Source organism: Channa argus, chromosome 11 (assembly GCF_033026475.1).
Source record: "Channa argus isolate prfri chromosome 11, Channa argus male v1.0, whole genome shotgun sequence".
Classification (NCBI taxonomy): Eukaryota; Metazoa; Chordata; class Actinopteri; order Anabantiformes; family Channidae; genus Channa; species Channa argus.
Genome location: NC_090207.1, coordinates 2961765 through 2982966, shown reverse-complemented (window position 1 = coordinate 2982966; position 21202 = coordinate 2961765). Strand labels below are relative to the sequence as shown.

Genomic DNA, 21202 nt, shown 5'->3' with positions numbered 1-21202 from the left:
TGGCCTAAGTGAAAAGTGGAGCTGCCAGCTACCTACAAAATCACATCTTCAATAAAGTAAATTATTCAACTTTTCTTCAAATGGAGGCATATTTCTGCCTAGAAAAGGCTGATTAAAAACAGTGGCAACAGGACAAAGGTTTTATAAATATTTTATTGAGTCAAATACCTCGACAGAAGATCTTGGAAAATGCAGTGATCAATTGACTCTGAGGTTATACATCCACGTCCTGACGTACACAGGCCGACAAAAACTAACTCGGGATCATGTTTTGCCCAGTTGAGTAAAGTTACAGAAGGTTTCACTTAAGCAACACTGTGAGTAAACTGTTAGTAGGTGAGTCAGCAGTGGAGCCCCTCCTCTGTGAGCAGGAAAAACTCCTCTCAAACGTCCCCATTGGCACAGGCCTGCATGGACACCGTCCTGACAGGTGTGAAGCCACTGTACCGTCCATCTGGCCTCGGGTACTCCTCCCTGATTCTCCACACACAGCAGCTGGGGATGACAGGGTGGGTTTCCTTAGGTGGGACCCCAAACCTCCAGCTGATGTACTGTCTGTAGGCACAGTGACGCAGGGCGGTGGTTTGATCTCGATCAGCGCGTGGAGACAGAGGGTCCTGGTAAAGAACCACGGCCTCCACCAGGGAGCGACATAACACCAACGGCCCAAAGAGGGGAGAGGAGGTGAGGCAAGCACCTTCACTCCGCCTGCAGCACAGCTCCTCCTGTGGGAGGGAGGAGGGAGAGCAGCAGCCACATTTACACCAGGATGGGGGAGAAGGTTTGGGCTGCGGTTCAGGTTTACGGTCGACGGGAGGCTGAACGTCATGATTCCGTTCAACATCTGGCCGTAGCAGACACAGGACAGCTCTCAGGTGTCCCATGTCCTCCTGTCAGGATAGAACACGTCACTGAAACCATGGCTGTTTAAAGCTGCTAACCCTTTTACACATTTTTAAAACTGTTGATTTTACAAAGATTACAAATCGTTTTGCACTTTTAACTCTTAACGACTGCATTTAGTTGAATTTGTCCAAGTCAAGGTATGTGGTTTCTTACCTAACCACAAAGTAAGTAATATTCAAAACAATCTGTTTCAGATGTTCTCTGCAGGAGGAGCTTTGAGAGGATCTGTCAGAAATCCAGGTGTGAGAAGCTTGTAGAGACTCTGGTAAGAAGACTCAAAGCTTTAACTGATTTCTGTCCGTGTCTGTGATTTACTTTGGCAAAAAATAAATAATAATAAAATTTCTCAAAAGTTTTCACTCGGTCATTATCGGTTTTTGAGCAAGGTCTGATGAATAAAAATGGCAATTCTATCTATTGTGCATAGAGTGAAGAAGTCTGAATACTTCCCGAGGCCACAGTACATGAATCTTCGTTGGATCTGTCCTTGCCAGACCAGGTTTACCTTACGTGGCAGAGCAGATATCGGTTTCAGGTCTTGTAAACTTTTCTTCAGTGACCTCTTCACCAGTCGAATGTTTTTCTCATCAACGTACGAAACGCAGAGGATGCACTGAAACACAGCGTCACACATCACAATGACCATAACCTATTAGATAGAGTTTGTTTTAAATTGTATTGTCGCTTATGTCAAACCGTTCTTCACCTTCTGGTTGTCTTGAAGTGCCTCCACCTTCTTCTGCGAGTAGTTCTGTCCGACCTCTGCAGAATAACAGCTGGTTCCAATCAGCCAGTCGATAAACACGGTTGTCTGGAGGAAAAGACACCGTTTCACGTGACCACAGCAGCTCACACTTCACCCACAACATACAACACACTCCACATGTCCCCAACACTGCTGAAGATCCTTAAATCCTCTAATGGAGACTACGTACATCACAATAAAGAAGAAAATCCTCAAACTGCCGGTAAAAACAAAACCCATAATAAAAATAAATAAATTATTGTGTCAGTCACACAGTAAAAAGGCTTCAGGAGACATCAATGTTGAGTTTTTAATTGAGATTTCTCTGCCAGTGATCATTGCTGCTTTCTCTTCCATTGATAGGCACAGAGAAGATTTTCGATGCATTTCGCTCGCTTTGTGCAGAGTTGCTACCATTTAAAAAACCCACTCTGGACAGTGCTCATGGAGGATGAATGCAGAGGTGGACACTTAGCAGTTGATGGTGCGTGGTCTCTCACCAGAGCGTAGTACGACAGTGTTGATCCGATGTAGAGGATGAGCTGAATGAAGCTGAACTTTCCCGCCTGGAAAACAAAATGTCAACTGTGGGGTTTTGGTTTTCACATCTCTTCTCCTTAGTTGTAGTCAGAATTTGACAATACATGACGTACAAAGTTACTTCAGCCCTTTTAAAGTGGCACTGACCAATCTTAAACTTTGGCTGGCTGACAAGACAAGTGGCAGAAACGGACTGAAAACAAGGGCTGTTGTTGTGAGTCATCCACCGCCTGTGTGTGTTGCTTCACTGTATAGTGCTATATATAAAAATGTGCTTTATGCTGTAAACGTCCCACATCTCAGAGCCACGCTGCAAGGAGGGCCCCAAAAAAACAAACCAAAGGAACAATAAAATGATGCTAATAAACCTTAACGTACATAAGTAAATAAAATAAAGAAAAACGAAAATCTGGAAGAAAGCAAAACAAAAAAAACAAACCTACCTGTCCAAACACCATGACATCGAACCTGATCCCAAAGGCTTTATACAGTGTTCGCTCCTCCACGCCATTCACTGTGTTGTATTTTGCATATCTGACCAGACAATATATAGTATAATATATAAATAGAATAAATAATAAACAATAGTGAATACAGTGAATTGTGAAAGTGAATACAAATAAATAATATATGAATACTTTATATAAAACACTGCAGCATCCGTATTAATTGATAGAATATTAATCAGCACTCTTTTTGAAAATCTCAGTGCAAGTACATTCAAACTTCTTGTGATAGCCATGAAAATTATATTACATATGTGAGCGAAATGAGTATGTGAACATTTTGAACTTGACCTTTGACCCCAGTGTTGCCGGCTGACCTGAAGTTAAGGCCGGGATACAGAGTCCTGTTGCTCTCCTTCTCGTCCAGCCGTCTGAAGGAGTATTTGGGCAAGCAGGAGTGCATGAGCAGGTCCAGGTTGCAGTCCCATTTGATCAGGATGCCGATGACGCCCCCCTGTGGACAAACCGATGCACAGTCAGCCATCGCTCGAAAGAATAACCGAAACAACTTTTCACTAGAATTTAATCGATCTTTTTTTTTTTTTTTTTTTTTTTGCCCTTTCACAAAAATTAAGGACTTTTTAATTTATAAGACTTATTATTTTTAAGGTTTTTATTTACTATAACACTGGCAACGCTGACTCTGCACTTTGATCCACCAGCTGAAAGAAGCTGTCTTTGCCAGCTTCCTTCATTAGCAGTTTCATTTTTAGTTGGTCTCTTGCTGAGAACAACAAGCATCATCCTACTTTTATTTCCCTATTTTCAACACAAATGGGGAAGGGAAACACAAAAAAGAGAAATTGGATGGCAAAATCTTTTTATATTTTCATCATACACCTTAGAGATTTGTTTAAGAACTTCTTCATTAAAAATGAAGAAAAGCCGTATAATATTATCTTATTTCACAGAAAACAAAAACTACACGAAATACATATATGCATACATGCATAAATCACAGGATATTTGTTTTGCAGCATGCAATCCCACCTCTACTGCTATTTCAGTGAAGTTTTCCCCGGCTTCTCGAACAATGTCCCCCAGTCGGAAGATTGGACACAGTAAGTCGTTTGCTCTCTGGCACCTCCTCAGGTAGCCGCTGTCCATCTTTGGGAGGATGTTCCTTCTGTAAAAATAAATAATAATCAATCTCGCTGATTAGAAGTGACCTGCAAACACTTAAAAATGTGTCTTGTTTCAGATAAGTGCAGATAATAAAATGGTGATGCAACTGATCAAAGCTCTTACTATTCAATGACTAATATATTAAAGCAAAACAGCAAACTTACTGCAATTAATAAAGTCAATTACTTCAATGGCAGAGATGAAAATTGCTTCACACATAAATATAAACAGTAAGATAAGGTTTCAAAATAAAAGCATTGACACACAGCTGTGAAAGTCTCACCGAATGAAGTTGAATGCAGGGAACCTGATGTTGTTCTTGATGAGCACTGTGAAGTTCTCAGCTGCAGCCAGAACAGCAGGCCTGTATTATTGGAAATCCCCACAAAATTGTAATACGAGCCTTCATCCTAACCTGATTTATGTGAAGGCTGTAGTTCGTTGTGCTGTTGAATTGTACAACCCCAATTCCGAAAAAGTTGGGACGGAAATAAAAACAATGCCAATCAAATTCACAATGAGCCTACATTTTCCATGAAATGGTAAAATGTCTCAGTTTCAACATCTCATATGTTGTATATGTTTTATTGTGAATAAAATATGTGTCGATGAGATTAGCAGCTCATTGGATTCTACCCAACTGTATTATTAAGCCCAAACGAAAGAAATCGGAGCAAAGGACAACAGAACGCGGGTTAGTGTTAAAGCTCACCTCGGAGGATTCGTCTTGGTTTCTACAGGACACCACGCTGAAATCTCACAGGTTTTCCTCAACACATCAAACTTTACACATGATCCCGTCTGAATCCCTGCAGAACCAAAAACACACAGAAGACACAGCAGAAAACTAACACTGGCTGAAGCTAAAACTGCAACACGCCAATGATACATTTTTCAGCTTCGTGTGGAAGCAGGTGGGAACTGCTGACAAGCTAAAACAGGCAGCAGGTGTCTGTTTAAGCCCATTTCTTTATCACACTACTGATTTCCAATCTAGTTTATCTATGCAACTTTAAATGTTTATGGACATCGTGCTGATAGGAAGAATGAGTAACTTTATTTTAAAATAAAGTTAGACTTATTTTAAGACTAAAGTAGTCGGTTTTCCAAGCCTCAGATTTACAAATGGGCCTACTGGGCACTCATCTCATAGGACACTAGGAAACATTCCCTATTGGAAAGTGGGAGAGCTCAGCTGAAAGGTCGAGATTTACCAAAAAGAGAAGAAAACAGAAACAATGGAGGAAAAACCACCTCCAACACCTATAAAATAAAAAGAAGCCCCCGTACCATGACTCAGCTCGTCCCAGGCTCCTTTCTTACAGTCCTTATCAGTCCGACACAATCTGTCCTTATGGGGGACCTGGAATATAAACACTTCTGCAAAATCAGACAGGTTTGTCGACTTTCCGATGAAGGCATCATAGCATTAGCTGTATTTTGTCGGCTCAAATATTGGTCTCTGCTCACATTGTATTATTAAAACTGATGATAGTAATTTTAGTAGCGATAATAACAGTGACAAATCACCTCTGGACACTTTCCCTGCTTCTGATTCTTCGTCACAATGACATTGGTCACCACAAAGAAGGAGTTTTTGTCCTAAAAAGAAATGAGAAAAATGTCCGTAAATTCTCCTCTTTGACTAACACAAAGGATCTCAACAGCTTAGCACCAAAAGCAGCCAGCTCCCACCTGGGGTCCGCTGTAGTCTGCCACATCCCAGACCATGTCCCCGACCCCGGGCAGGTGGGCCTGAGTTACACCTTTCACCTTTGTGGTGACCGAGCTCACCACCAGGTCAAACTCCTGGTACTTCCTGTTCCATAGCATCATGATGCTGAAAAAACAAAACAAAAAAAAACTGTTTACTGTATGAGTTTACACATTAAGGTCAGCTGGTGAGTAGTACTCTGTGAGTACTGCTTTCTGTGGAAACTGCGAATAGAAACCCGAAGACCTCAACACAATCATTTTCTTGCTTTGGATGAGTTTGACCAAGTTTAAAAACTCAAAGAGGCTTTTCACCTTTACTTTCACCTTGTTTGAGAACTATTCCTCCCTTGTGATTATGCACAGTTTATCCTCTTTGCAGTTTTTTCTGCCATTATATTTACTTTTGTGCTTGTCACCTGGTTTTTTTTTTTTTTGTTTACCCCGTTTCCATCTAGGTTGTTTGGACAGTGTTGTCTCGGCTGTTTTTGTCCTGTGGTTTTCACCCTCCCATTTGTCATTTGATCTGGTCTTTTGCCGTGTTTTGCACATGCCTTTATTCATCACAAAGCATGTGTTGTATTTCACATCATATGTGTGTTTTGTGTTGTGTTGTAGTCATGTAGTCATTTGGCCAAAAGTGACTTACAGGTGAGGTGCAACGCAGCCAAAAATCTACAGTAAGTCAATGGAGAAAACTTTAAAGCAAAGTGCTATGAGAAGAACTGACAACATCTCTTCTCTACTGGATACTTGCATATGGATGGACTGACAATAGATGATAAGTTAAATTTCTCTCCTGAATATTAATTCATTTCTAGGTGATGCCAGAGATCACAACATGGAGAAACTGCCATAAGTCTTTCTTCACTCCTATTACATTTTTTAGATCTTTTAATCTTATTTGATAAAACTTTACTATTTCTACTTATTATTTGATCTACAGTTTTTACTGCACTCTTGTAATTAGGCCGACAGACAGTTATGGCTGTAACACTATAAACCGCTGGATCCTGATGTGCTAACATGTGACAGTGAATCACTGGAATCACTGCAGCAGCCCCGGAGATGCGGGGGCGTCCACTCACCAGATACACAGCAGAATGGCTCCGTTCAGACTCCACTTCAATGAGCCGAGCCGGACGCTCTGGATCCGGACCAGCTTGGTGGTTTCGTACTGACATAGACGGAGCACCTTACTGCACGGCATCTTCCTCCTCCTCCTCCTCCTCTCTGCTGATGCTCGGGGTTTTTCTGACTTTCTGTGTAAGAGGAGCCTCCGATTCGTTTCTTGACTCTTCTTCCTGTGTGAAAGATCACGTGTCCAGTGTCCTGCAGCTGCCCACACGTCCTCCGTCCCCCCGGCAGCGGCAGCTTAAACGGTGCAAATGTCCTGCATCAAGTAAAAGTCCATTAACATCACATCAGAACATTAGTACTGGATGTCGGCTACATCTCTACACGCATTGTCTCAACTGAGAATTAAATGGGTTTATTTTTCTTTCCAAACAAAGTGTGGTCTTCTAAGAGAAAACACACACACCATCAATCCAACATCAATAGGACACACGTATCTTTGAATAGGAAAACGTAGCGCCATCTGGTGGACAAGATGTGTCGTTGGGCTCAAATGTGTCTGTCTTTGAGCAGCTTCACCACTTTAGGCTAATTTAAGGAAGTGACACAAGTTTTTTTTTTTTTTAATAAATATCCTCTGGCAAATGTGAGCTATATTTATACAACACAGCCAAAATGGCTTAAAAATTAAAAACGGAATGGCACAAAATGTCCCTGGGATCTCTTAAGAATTAAAGTTCTCTCCTTCCTTTTCTCCATTAAAACATCTCTCTACCTTTAGATGACATCACTTGGAGGAACCGTTAGTTCCGATTATTGTTGTAATCACGGTCACCTTGCTTTTCCGGATCACCTCCAGATGATCATATCTGACCTCCTGATGAGGAAAGACTCCTCTGGGTGATAAACTAAAGCCATAGAGAGCAAGTTGAAAATTGGTGACGTTGCCTTTTGAAGGATTTGCTCAGCCTGTCTGCACATTAAAAAAAAAAAAAAAAAATTAGGAATGTTTGATGTACAGGAGCAAATCTTGCCATATAATGAAAAAAGAAGTAAACAAACTTGTATGATCTCCTTGGGCAACAAAACCAAGGATTTATAGTAAATCCATGTTTCCGTTTTTTCATCTTTCTCTTTTAAAATAAAGAGCTTCTTGTCTGCAGCAGGACAAGTCGAGCGCTGTGGGCAGGCCACACAAACTGCCGCAGGAAAAAACAATGACAACCGCTCAGTCTGTGCAACATGTGCACAGCTGGAATTTAACTGAGGGCATTCAGTCAAGATCTGCCCTTCACTTTTATGCTTTACAGACGTTATGCGCTCATGCTTCTCTACTCGGGTGCTAGATTAAGTTCAGACCAGCCACAACATAAAACAATATTTAATACTCTCAATGGGCTAGTTTGCAAAATTATGAGATTACTTTCAATCTTGGCTCATATTTCTTCCCCCAGCATGCATCCAACATAAAGTTGCACTTCAGAAATCCATGAAGTTTACAAACTATTAAACAACAGAATCAGTTTTTTTGCATCATTTTAATATTTGCGGTATATAGATCATAAACCAGCATCCATTCATCATCAGATAAACACATCTATATACTTGAAAAGTGCCTTAACGACTTCTTAGTGTAGAGAAACAGCAACCATCACACAACCATGAGATTTAAAACTAATTACGTGACTTTCATAAGTGAGAGGTGTGTGATCTTTGAGCAGGGAAACTGTCTCAGATGAAAAGCCTCTGAAACCTTGGTTTGAGCATCTCCAGCTTGCTTTTGTCCTGCATCATCTTCTGCGGCAGGCTGCTCGCATTCATGATCGCCGCATGAGCTTCGTCAAACAGCTTCTCGCCCAGCGCCTTCTTCACTCGCTCTCTCCAGGCGATCAGCTTCGGCCGGCCTTCAAACACATCCAGGCCACTTCCAACGGGCTGCATAAGACACAGCATATACGGGTTTTCTTAAAAAGATACAACATCATGAACAGACATCATAATTCCATGTTTTTCAGTCTTGGTACCAAGATCCTGTATGCGGACAGAATTCTCTGAAATCAATAAATTCCTATTTGTCACCCACACTTTTCATACAAATGCAAAAAAACTATCATAAAGTATTTTTACTTACCATTAGCCGTAACGATAGTAAAAAAACAGTAGTAGTATTACCTGCATGATCTCAACTATTGCCACCAGATCAGCCAGAGAGATTTTGTCGCCAACGATGAACGATCTGTTTTGCAGGAACTTCTCCTCCAGCTGGTTGAGTGACTGCTTCAGATCCTCTAGAGCAGCGTCCATCTTCTCCTTCGGGGCCTCAGAGCCCATGATGATGGGAAATAAACTCTTCTCAGACAGACACACAGAGATCACTGTCAGTACAGTCAGTCAATGCACTGTATAGTAGCTGTAGCAGCAGTTGATCTCATATAACACATTATACCTGACTTTTACATTTCGGATTCAGTTTTCTTTGATAGTTATGATGTCAAACATGATATCCCTTTAACATCAACAAGTAAGCTCTGTCTCTGTGAGCACACAGACATTAGCATTTAGCTCAAATCATGATCCTTTTGCTTGCGTACACTCTCACAGAGCTCCTAGCATAACTGTACATAAAGATAGATGAAACAGATCAAAGCACAGAGGCCGAACAGTATGGACACAAATGTAACAGTAACATATATGAATTTGTGTACTGGAGTGAATCAGGTGAGGTTGCAGGGTGGGAGCGATTTTGGACGCATACCCTGAGCAAGAAGACCTTTGAACCATGCAGTCTGAGGTTTGTGTGCTGCCAGGCCAGATACTCATTAACACAGGCTCTCTGCTGCAGGCCAGCTGGATACCAGTTATCTGCAACGGACGATGAGTATTTCTGTGCCATGTACTTCAGGATTGCAACACTGCAACACAAAAAAATTACTAACTTAATAACAGCAAACATGTCAAACTCCTTCACCTTGTTTTGTTATCAACCTTAAATCGATTTACTTTGTTTAGGTTGTGTCCTGCTGACCAATTATAGGAACGGCGACAATTTCAGTTGGATTAGAAAGTTTATTCATCATGATGGACTGTTCAGAACATGGTGGAGTGTAAAGCTGTTTCAGAGCAGGGGGAGGGAGGACTGATTCCGACTCTTCAAGAACATTCTGCCTTTAAAAGGCCCCGACTTATTGTAGTGTGTTTATGTCATGGACGGATGAGCCCAGTGTAAAACGAACACACTGCTGTTGACTGTGCACTGCACTGGGATGGAGATAGATACCAAATATTATGTTGATTAAAAATAGCTGATAATATAAAATCTGAACTATCTGCATGTTAGATCCACTTACATGTGGGTGATATGCAGCTCAATGCAGCATGTTTTGTTTCTGTAGATGAAATGATCCCTACAACTATGATTTTGAAAGAGCTCAAGTCAGCAAAGTCATCATTGCTTAAATAATTTAAAATAATAAATAGATGTAAGATGTTGCTTTGAGTTTGTCACCTACCTTTCTGTCAGAATGAAACTTCCATCCTTCATGACAGGTACCTTCCTAAGAATGCTGATTTTTCCAAACTCCTCGCTGAAATGATGTCCTGAGACAAACACACAAAGGAGAATTACAGATGTGTTAAAGGGAAAGAAAATCTTTACTGTCCCCTTGTTTGTGTTATCATGTCACAGAAACAAATGCCAGTAAACATAGCACATACTGTAACTGAGAGATAAGGGCTCATGGTGGGTGTTTGGTTAATTCTTCCTACTCTGTGCATTGAAAATTATCTTTCATTTTTGGTGATTTCCCCATCAAGTGTCTGGATCTGTCGTCTGTGGATCGTCTGTGATATCCCATCGTCTTGGGGACGCAGGAATGTTTTGTCTGGAGCATCTGACGTCCGACCTATGACATTCCACCCACTGTTTGCTTTAGAAACCTGTGAGACTGACAGCCTTCTAGGTGAAATGTACCGTGTACTGGTTAGCAGAGGAGGCTTTTTTTCTAGTGTTCAGGCTCATAGACCAAAGTCTGAAGGGCGCTCAATTGCCAGCTCTTGCAAAATGGGTTATGTATCTTAAACACGGAAAGAACAAAATGTCAAGAAACTTTGCAACTGCAACTTATGCAACAATCTACTGTGCAAATTATACAAAAATCTGGTAACTTCCTGTACACTCAAAATATTCTGCTTGAAAATAGTAAAACGAATTGAAATCTGCACAAACAGGCTCTGTGTGCCTTTCAAAGTTCTCTTCTTGTGTCTGTCTGTTAGTGTGGGATTACCGGCAGCGAGGTCCACAGGTTTGAACTCAAAGGGAATCCCGGCCACCTTGGCAAACAGGAAGACGGAGCGGCAGGGCTGGGAAACCAGGTCGAGATAGAGCTCCATTATGTCAGAGTGTGAAGGCTGCTTGGGTTCCACGGTGTACGTTCTGCGCTTTCAGTCGTCCCCTACCGTCCCTGTTATCTTCTACCAACCCACGACTCCGCCTCTCCTTGCATTAAGTCTCACGGATGTTTAAATGGTGTAGACAGTTCAAAGCGAGCAGGCCGGGGTGTTTGAGCAGTCTCACCTTTGTCCGCGGCTTTGCCCAACATTTCGTAAACACTGCAGAGATTCCTCACCTTTCATCTACTCGATGTGCCTCTAATCTGTGGGTCAGTGAGCTCTTATATCGCAATAAGAAGTAAGTGAAAAGAAGACAAGTCTGGCTTGCAGTCGATGACCATATGATCAAAGACTTTACAATGCGCTATCCTTTTTTATAATCTTACAGGATTTGCACTTATTTTAACTGCAATCACAAGTTATAATTGTATTTCAACTAGCATGTGTCTAAAGAACCTCACATAAAAAAACTATGTAAACTATATAAATACTAACTATACAAACTAACTTTATATAAAAATTTGAACTACTTCTTTCTTGAATCTATGACATTTTGCAGACTAAACTTTCTGTAATGTTGCTGCTTCAGCTCATCACCCAGGTGGATAAACTGGCAGGCAGCTGTGCACACAAGAAATGATTAATAGTTTTAACGAAATTACTTAATTCTTGCATTCTGTTAACGTTCACATGACGTTCAGAACTTTATTTTGAAACACAGTGGTCTTATTACACCATCCTTCTTACTGTTGACAGGATTTGGTCGGTGCTCTGCAAAGGAGGGGGCTGCAGCCTCGGAATCATCCAGCTGGAGAGGGAGGTCAAATGGGCTGATGGCGCTGCAGAGTTTCTGGATAAAAGGACACAGCAACAACATTCATACAAAAAACAGAGTCTGCATGAAAACAAAATAACCTTGCAAAAAAAATTATTATTATTACTATTATCAACTTATTAGTGATTGAGTGATTATGGTTCTAGCCACTTGGCAGCAGTATAAACACTATGAACTGACCCTTTGACCCAATAGTGAAATACACTGTTAAATAACATGTTATTTATTGACACATCGCAAATTCAGAATCTGTATCAGAATTCATTGGCCGAGTGCGCTAAGAAATACACGGAATTTGCTTTGGTGGTTAATAGCTGAAGGACATGTTGAAAGAGTAAATGATACAGACAACATAACATAACTCAACACAACAGCAAACCCAGGGGCAAGTGCACATGTGTGGTTGTGTCATTGTGTGGGGATCTCATCACTGTGGATCTCGTCTTCATCTCAGCAAGTTCAATCAAAGCAACTTTCAAAAACGTAGACCCTAGGAACAACTTTGGAGTTCAGCATCTTGCCCAGGGACAATTCAACATGTAGCCCGGAGGACCGGGAGTCGAACCACTGACCCTGTGGTTCGTGGACAACTGGGCCACAGCCACCGCTTTTCCCACCAGGAAGCTGGTGACCCACTGACAGAGGGAGGGGGATACAGAGATCTGGGAGAGTTTGGAGGATAGGATGATAGTTTTAAACGCTTAGCTGAAGTCCACTGTGTGCATGTCCCAGGGAATACGAAGAGTTCTAGGATGTAATGCGATTGGCCTGTAGTCATTTAGTCCTGTGATAGCAGCTTTCTTATAATTGAATGTTTAAAGGTTGAGGGAACCTCAGACAGCTCTATTTAACTTCTAAAGGGCACAGGCTTTTTAAGAGGACGGGCTGGAGTCAACCCTTCCTTGTATATCCTGAGGCCATCAAGGACGTCTTGAGGGGGACGACAGTGCTGGGGTCTCGAGGGGGAAGATGGGGGAGGGAGTGCACTATGTGTGTCTTGAGATAGATTTTGGGTGGTGAACATGAGTATGGTGGTGATCACTGAGCTAGTGCAGGTGATAAGTTTGGACTTTTGTCCTTCAAAAATGCAGTAAAATGCATAAATTCCACTATTTACTCTCAATTTAGCTCTGATTTGGTGTTAAACCACCTCCTGGTTCTCAAGCTTCTAAATAATTCACTTTCTTCACCAGCTTGTAAATCATTGCCTGTTGTTTGGTGTGTGGCAGGTACATTGGCTTGTTTTCAGAGCCTCTTCAGTAAAAACAGCTTCCTACTGCAGCTGAAAGCAAGAGACTAGATGAAGGACTTTTGAGGGTCTGCTTTACTCCAATATACTACAACTGGGAATCAAATGAGATTGACGTATTTTTTGTATATACAGTACATATACAGTACACACATATACTTTGCATTAAGCCCAATAACAAAAGGGAAAGTGATAACACGAACCAATTGGAAAGTAATTCCAGTACCTTGCTGAATTTGGGGCTGGAGGACTGTGGTTCCTGTCCTCAAACACACTTCTCGTGGAGTGGCTGACAGTCGAGCCTGTTCCTTAAAAGGTCAGCGCTCTCCAGGATTTCCAGCAGCCTATGCGCCTTAAACTGAGCCTCAGACGGCGCCCCAGAGCCCTGCACACAACAGAAAGGAAATCCGAGCTTTGCTAATTGAGGAATAATACTTGACATACTGTACAGACATTGCAAAAGTCAGTGGTATTATCCCGAGCAGCGAAAGGTAATAGGGACTGTTCTGGATTAAGATCAACCTAAATAAACTCATATCAACTAATCATCATCCATCCCCTTGAATACTGCCACGGATTTTGATATTACACTGCTTTATTGTTTGATGCCTTTCGAACAATAAAACCATGCAGTGTGCTCCAATGTTGCTATCCTGACGCTGCTGTTCTGGTTTGTGTTCTTACCATCAGGATGTGTTTGAGAATGATGGCTGTATCCTGGATGATTCCCTCCAGCCGCCCTCTCTTGCTCCTCTCCTTCACTAGTTCAGCCCCCAATCGATCTATCTCAGCCGTTTTCTGACGACACTCCTTGAACAATGGAGAAAGGCTTTGTCTGAAAACACCACAGACACCAAAGCATTAAATAGGGATATATATACTGTATAGGGAAGGTGTCTTCTATTTGTTGGCATATATAATAAGGACATGGTGTAAGGCCTAAATTAACATTTAGGTACATGAACTCTGAGTGTAGGTGTTGTTTGAAAACCACAGCAGACAATGAGGTTATAGCTCAGTTGTAGAGCATTTTTGCCATTTACATCAGTGTCTGGTTCAAACCTGGATGTGTAATTTATGTTTGTTTTAATGCCCTGATGATAATTTGTTCCTTTAGTAACGGCATTATCTCTTTACATCTTTAAAAGTTAAAAAGTCTTAAGAAATCTTTAAAAGTTCTACTCTTACTGTCAGACACTGGATAATTCTACTGTGGGTTTATTATTGACTAATGTCCTGGCTGATTGGTGAGTGTGGAGCTTCGGCATTAAGAGGGGAAAGGGATGAACGTTTAACCTGAACCCTTTTATCTGAGCCAGTTTGTCCTGGTGAGTGATTCTCCAGTCCTCTACTTCCGCCTTCACCTGCTGGCAATTCTCCGACAGCTGCACCACCTCCTGAAGAAGGGAAGGCGTTGAGAAGACGTTTAGCTTGAGAGCTTGTTTGTTGCAAGCTTACAAAGGTGCAAAAGTGAACTAGAAAAAAAACTGTAGGGTTCTTTGTCATTATTTTAGGGCAGATGTGGCGGATTTTTCACATTTATAAACTTATCATAATATGGCGAAGTGCAACAATTCATGCTGGAATAGTACGTTTAATAGTTTCTTATTTAATGTGATAACTACAACTATCGGTGCTGCTATTATTTAGATGACACATTGCATGTTGCTCTTTTTGTTTATTGTATTCAGGTATTTATTGTTAAATGTCAAATGCAACCGCAAGGGGGCACAAGCCAGTGTCTTCTTGTGCCAGTCCCAAGTCTGGATAAATGCAGAGGGTTGTGGCAGGAAGGGCATCCGACGTAAAACACATGCCAAATCAAACATGCGAATCGTGACAAAGACTTCCATACCGGATCGGTCGGGGCCCGGGTTAACAACGACCGCCACCGGTGCTGTTGACCTACAGGGTACCGGTGGAAATTGGACTACTGTTGGTCGAAGACGAAGAAGAAGAGGAGGAAGGTGTGTTCGTAGGCAGAGAGAGAAGAGGAAAGCTAAGAATGTAGGACTGACAGTAGGGACTTTGAATGTTGGTACTATGACAGGGAAGGCTAGGGAGTTGATCGACATGATGCAGAGAAGGAAGGTGGACATACTGTGTGTCCAGGAGACCAGGTGGAAAGGCAGCAAGGCTAGAAGCTTAGGAGCAGGGTTTAAGTTGTTTTACCATGGGTCAGATAGGAAGAGAAATGGAGTAGGAGTTATATTGAAAGAGGATTTTGTGAGGAATGTTCTAGAGGTGAAAAGAGTATCAGACAGGTTGATGAGTCTGAAGCTGGAAGTTGAAGGGGTGATGTTCAATGTTGTGAGTGGTTATGCCCCACAGGTAGGATGTGAGTTAGAAGAGAAGGAGAAATTCTGGAGTGAGTTAGATGAAGTGATGCAGAGCATCTCCAGAGGTGAGAGAGTTGTCATTGGTGCAGATTTCAATGGGCATGTAGGTGAAGGGAACAGAGGTGATGAGACTGTTATGGGCAGGTTTGGTGTTCAGGACAGGAACGCAGAAGGTCAGATGGTGGTTGACTTTGCAAAGAGGATGGAAATGGCTGTAGTAAACACTTTCTTTCAGAAGAGGCAGGAACATAGGGTGACATACAAGAGCGGAGGGAGAAGCACTCAGGTAGACTACATCTTGTGTAGACGTTGTAATCTGAAAGAGATCAGTGACTGTAAAGCATTGGTAGGGGAGAGTGTAGCCAGACAACACAGGATGGTGGTGTGTAAAATGATGCTGGTGGTGAGGAAGATAAGGAGGACTAAGGCAGAGCAGAGGACGAAGTGGTGGAAGTTGAAAAAGGAAGAATGTCGTTTAGTTTTCAGGGAATTGCTGAGACAGACTCTGGGTGGTTTGGAGGTGCTTCCAGATGACTGGACTACTACAGCTAATTTGATCAGGGAGACAGGTAGGAGGGTACTCGGTGTGTCATCTGGAAAGAGGAAAGCGGACAAGGAGACTTGGTGGTGGAACGAGGAAGTTCAGGAGTGTATACAGAGAAAGAGGTTAGCTAAGAAGAAGTGGGACACTGAGAGGACTGAAGAGAGTAGACAGGAGTACAGGGAGATACAGCGTAAGGTGAAGATAGAGGTGGCAAAGGCCAAACAAAGAGCATATGAGGACTTGTATGCTAGGTTGGACACTAAAGAGGGAGAGGTGGATTTGTACAGGTTGGCCAGACAAAGAGATAGAGATAGAAAGGATGTGCAGCAGGTTAGGGTGATTAAAGATAAGGATGGAAATGTATTGACAGGTGCCAGGAGTGTGATGGGAAGATGGAAGGAGTACTTTGAAGAGTTGATGAACGAGGAAAATGAAAGGGAACGAAGAGTAGAAGTAGAGGTGACTGGTGTGGAGCAGGAAGTAGCAAAGATTAGTAAGAGTGAAGTGAGGAGGACATTGAAGAGGATGAAGAGTGGAAAGGCAGTTGGTCCTGATGACATACCTGTGGAGGTATGGAAGTGTCTAGGAGAGGTGGCAGTAGAGTTTTTGACTAGTTTGTTTAACAAGATCTTGGAGAGTGAGAGGATGCCAGAGGACTGGAGGAAAAGTGTACTGGTACCAATTTTTAAGAACAAGGGAGATGTGCAGAGCTGTGGCAACTACAGAGGAATAAAGCTGATGAGTCACACAATGAAGTTGTGGGAAAGAGTAGTGGAAGCTCGGCTAAGGGCAGAGGTGAACATTTGTGAGCAGCAATATGGTTTCATGCCTAGAAAGAGTACAACAGATGCAGTATTTGCTTTGAGGACGCTGATGGAGAAGTACAGAGAGGGTCATAGGGAGTTGCATTGTGTCTTCGTAGATTTAGAAAAAGCGTATGACAGGGTGCCGAGAGAGGAGCTGTGGTATTGTATGAGGACGTCTGGAGTGGCAGAGAAGTATGTTAGAGTGGTGCAGGACATGTATGAGAGCTGTAAGACAGTGGTGAGGTGTGCTGTAGGTGTGACAGAGGAGTTTAAGGTGGAGGTGGGTCTGCATCAAGGATCGGCTTTGAGCCCCTTCTTGTTTGCTCTGGTGATGGACAGACTGACAGATGAGGTTAGACAGGAATCTCCATGGACTATGATGTTTGCAGATGACATTGTTATTTGTAGTGAGAGCAGGGAGCAGGTGGAGGAAAATCTAGAGAGGTGGAGGTTTGCTCTGGAAAACAGAGGAATGAAGCTTAGCCGCAGCAAGACAGAATACATGTGTGTCAATGAGAGGGACCCAGGTGGAATGGTGAGGTTACAGGGAGCAGAGGTGAAGAAGGTGCAGGACTTTAAGTACTTAGGGTCAACGGTTCAGAGCAACGGTGAGTGTGGAAAAGAGGTGAAGAGGCGAGTGCAGGCAGGTTGGAACGGGTGGAGAAAAGTGTCAGGTGTGTTGTGTGATAAAAGAGTATCAGCAAGAATGAAAGGAAAGGTTTTCAAGACGGTGGTGAGACCAGAGATGTTGTTCGGCTTAGAGACAGTGGCACTGAAGAAAAGACAGGAGGCAGAGCTGGAGGTAGCAGAGCTTAAGATGTTGAGGTTCTCTTTGGGAGGGACGAGGATGGACAGGATCAGGAATGAGTACATCAGAGGGACAGCTCATGTTAGATGTTTTGGAGATAAAGTCAGAGAGGCCAGATTGAGGTGGTTTGGACATGTTCAGAGGAGAAACTGTGAATATATCGGTAGAAGGATGCTGAGGTTGGAGCTGCCAGGCAGGAGGTCTAGAGGAAGACCAAAGAGGAGATTTATGGATGTAGTGAGGGAGGACATGAAGTTAGTTGGTGTGAGTGAAGAGGATGCAGAGGATAGAGTTAGATGGAGGCACATGATTCGCTGTGGCGACCCCTGAAAGGGAGCAGCCGAAAGGAAAAGAAGAAGATTGTTAAATGTCAAAAGGAAATGTTACACAAAAATAACAGTATCATAAACCTTTACAGCATAAATTTAAACGAAAGATTTGCTCTGCACCCAACAGCCACATGAAAAATGTGTCATATGAAGTGGTGGAAAATAAAAAAGCTTTCAGGTTTAAAGAAAAGTCTGAATTCTTTTTGACGCTGCGTTTAAATGTGGATCCCAAATTGACTTGAAACATGGCCTCACAATGAGGCCAAAAACCAAACTAATGTTGGATGAGATGTTTGGCAACTTTACATTTTTATTCAAACGACACTGTGGCCATAAGAAGCAATTTAGAGAGGGTATAGCTCAGTGGTAAAGCATCTGACTGCAGTTCAGGTCTGGATGCCCCCCTGCCTCTTGTCCTCTTACCTTTCTTCCACAGATCATCATCTGTTTAATCTTGTCAAACTCTTCCTTTAGGTTGTCGCTCTGAGCACACAGATCTCTGTTTCTGTTATGCAGGGCATCATTCTCCTTCAGCAGCAGCATACTGTCACTCTGCAGGAAGTGGACCTGCTCCATGCACTTCCCGTAGTGAGCTCTCTCCTCTTCAATGACGTCTAAGATCTTTGCCTTCAACAAATTATCCATTCTGTCACGCATGTCCTCGAGCATCCTGTTTTTGGAGAACAGGATAGGGGCAGGTGAAACCAATAGCATGTGGGGGTAAAGGTCTCCAGTTGAAATCTGGATGCCCCCTGTGTTTTTTAACACCCATGGTTGTTTTACACTTATACATGCAGAATATAGATAGAACCAGAACTTTCCTCAGATTAAATAAGCAAATTCACTGAAGGTGCTGTCATAAAATGGGTCGTTTTTTCAGTTGCCCGACATCTTAATGTAGTGATCGTTTTCCTTTGAATCCAATTTCAAAAAAGCAACTCTGCGTTTAAAATTCCCCTGCAAATGTAATGCTGTGAGTGTAACTTTGTCTTAAACTTTACTTTGCCTTCTTCCACTCATTTTCGTTCTTGAGGAGGTGGATGGCCGCGTCATACTCCTCCTTCTGACTGACCAGCCGCTGCTTTGCAGACTCCAAGTCCTGCAGCTGCTCCATCAGCTGCACCAACTGCTCTTTCAGCTCCTCAATCTTTGCCACTGAGGGCAGAACAACAGAGGCAACAATTGTGCTCGGTAAAACCATCCCATTATATATTTTACACATTGCATTCAACATATTTTTACAGTTTTCTCAATGTGCCAGTCATCCATATTTTGTCAGACATAATAAAGACATTAAACTGTAAAAAATAAGGGAATATTAAGCAGCAGCCCTAGTTCTAAAATTTTACTACACATACATTTTGTGCCAGTCTCACCATATATCATGTTCTCCGAGTTAATTTTGTCGATCTGCTCCTCTAGCGTCTGTTTCTGCTGGCTGTGCTGCAGCTCCAGGACCTCTCTTTCTTTTTCTGCTGTCTGCTGCTGATTCTCCAGTAGCTTAACAAGATTATCTACCTTCTTTTCTTTTGCAGCCACTGAGAGTTTCAGGATGGCAGTGATGTTTTTCTTGTCCTTCTCCAATGCAGTGTACTGAGAGGTGAAGTCTTTGTTCTTTTCTTCCAGCTCATCACATTTAAGCTGACATCTGCACAACAGAAAGGCCATCTGGGCATCAGGCTTTAGAGAACTGAGTTGCTATGTTATTTAATTTCACTAATATATACTGACACAAGATATAGAGAAAATCGTGATAATGTCAGCTTAAATAAATTGCCAACAAAAGTTGTATTATATAAAACAAAGGCTGTAAAACTTCATAAAGTGAAAATAAACTATAGGAGTATTTGTGTAATTTGTAATAAAATTACATGATGATCTACAAAATATGTTGAGGTGAGTAAAATGAAGGTCAAGATGGTAAAAAAAGCAACAACCCAAATATTGAAACTGTGTAGGTTGGAAATACAGCTGAAACAGGTGGTTGAAAAATGAATCTTCTGATCTACAAATATATTACACTCATTATGTAACATTGCAATGTCACTTGCTTTTTTAAAGTTTCTCAAATGTGAGGATCTTTGTTTGGCCATGTATGATAGTAAATTTGCTATCTTTAAATCGTGCACTGACAAAACAATTTCCATATTATGTTACGAGGTAATGAAAATAAGCCCTTTTGTTGGAACCTTAGTTGGAAGAGCACAGTTTAGGCTATGCTCTATTGTTATTGTATTAGATGTTATTATTATACTGATGCTGCTTTATAGCTAATATAATTGTGGTCTGTTTGATTTTTTTCTTCTTCTTCTCCTCATGCACAGACTTGTTTATCCATCTGGACACACACAAAACCATTCAGTCCAATCACAGTTCTGCCCTTTAACCTTGGGTCCTGTTACAAGAAGTTGGTCGGACGCCATCTTTGTTCAGATTTGGAAGCAAAGTCCAAACAAAGGAAGAAAAAAAACATTAATCATCCAGTCTACTGGCCCATGTCCTCGACCAGATGGTAATAATATTTAGTATGGTTTCTACATATAAAACGACAACTTGACACAGTCCCTGGGTTAGCTTTAGCTAGCTCTGCGACCGGGATACCACAAAGCACCGCTAAAATAATCCAGAAATCGCATCCCATTTTTCGGAATGGGATGCGATGGGATGGGATGTCTGAGGTTTCTGAACACTTGCTGCCGTACGTTAGTAACCAAACACCCACATGCACCACATGTGTGTTTAAAGACGCGGAATCTATTAGCGGAGTTTGCATTGTTAGCTAACGGGTCTGTTAGCTGTTAGCACAATCTCACCTCTCCAACTGCTCCTCCAGATACCGAACTTGTATCAAAAATAAATCTCTGTTATCTTCGTCAGAAATGATATTATCCGCCATAGTTATGTCACCGCATATATTTCTTTTTCTTGCGCATAGGTTTAAAGTTTGTTCTGTCTGTCTTCGCCTTTCAATTTCTAGTCAGTGTCTCGGCTGTGACGCGGGCCTGCGTTGCCGTGGTAACCGCTCCCGCTCGGGGCTCCTTCCGCTTCTCACGCCTCCGCTCTGTCCAATAAGCGTTTCTACGATGTTTGTCGTCAGACTAATTATATCTGCCATAGTTATGTAATTGTCTGTTTTCTATATTTTTTTAAAGCTGTATGTTTATGTCCACTGTAATTCCCTTTTTAAGATCCCAGAACTTCAAATGCTACACTGTTGTAAGATACCACATAATAATAATCTAAACATCGATATATTGTTTCAAGCTATTCATTCTAATGTTATCATTAATA

General features: G+C 42.0%; 3 protein-coding genes across 4 annotated transcripts; all 3 read right to left on the bottom strand.

Annotated features, from left to right (window-relative positions):
- Window positions 1-135: 135 nt before the first annotated feature.
- Window positions 136-5623, bottom strand: LOC137136171 (P2X purinoceptor 7-like; the record flags this gene model as incomplete). The annotated part of the gene is made up of 13 exons (XM_067521305.1): window positions 136-890; window positions 1412-1519; window positions 1613-1717; window positions 2152-2217; window positions 2635-2725; window positions 3015-3151; window positions 3319-3456; window positions 3688-3823; window positions 4106-4186; window positions 4535-4631; window positions 5113-5202; window positions 5353-5424; window positions 5518-5623. Coding segments are annotated over 13 exons (1734 nt in total), but the record flags the coding sequence as incomplete, so codon positions are not given.
- Window positions 5517-11138, bottom strand: LOC137136221 (glutathione S-transferase theta-1-like). 2 transcript variants are annotated; one of them, XM_067521385.1, is made up of 7 exons: window positions 10896-11138; window positions 10122-10209; window positions 9368-9524; window positions 8785-8961; window positions 8366-8547; window positions 6624-6928; window positions 5517-5662 (listed from the first exon to the last, which is right to left on the bottom strand). In XM_067521385.1, the coding sequence occupies exons 1-6, from the start codon at window positions 10999-11001 to the stop codon at window positions 6661-6663; spliced, it is 978 nt and encodes a 325-aa protein (XP_067377486.1). In that variant the 5' UTR covers window positions 11002-11138; the 3' UTR covers window positions 5517-5662; window positions 6624-6660. The 2 variants fall into 2 exon arrangements, with proteins under 2 accessions (XP_067377486.1, XP_067377487.1); XM_067521386.1 differs by lacking the exons at window positions 5517-5662; window positions 6624-6928 and adding an exon at window positions 7448-7585 and having other exon boundaries at window positions 10896-11133.
- Window positions 11139-13196: 2058 nt separating this feature from the next.
- Window positions 13197-19618, bottom strand: LOC137136170 (cilia- and flagella-associated protein 157-like). The gene is made up of 5 exons (XM_067521304.1): window positions 19279-19618; window positions 18913-19159; window positions 18335-18581; window positions 13770-14482; window positions 13197-13470 (listed from the first exon to the last, which is right to left on the bottom strand). Exons 1-4 carry the CDS (start codon window positions 19577-19579, stop codon window positions 14276-14278), a joined length of 1002 nt encoding a protein of 333 aa, XP_067377405.1. The 5' UTR covers window positions 19580-19618; the 3' UTR covers window positions 13197-13470; window positions 13770-14275.
- Between the last annotated feature and the right edge of the window lie 1584 nt (window positions 19619-21202).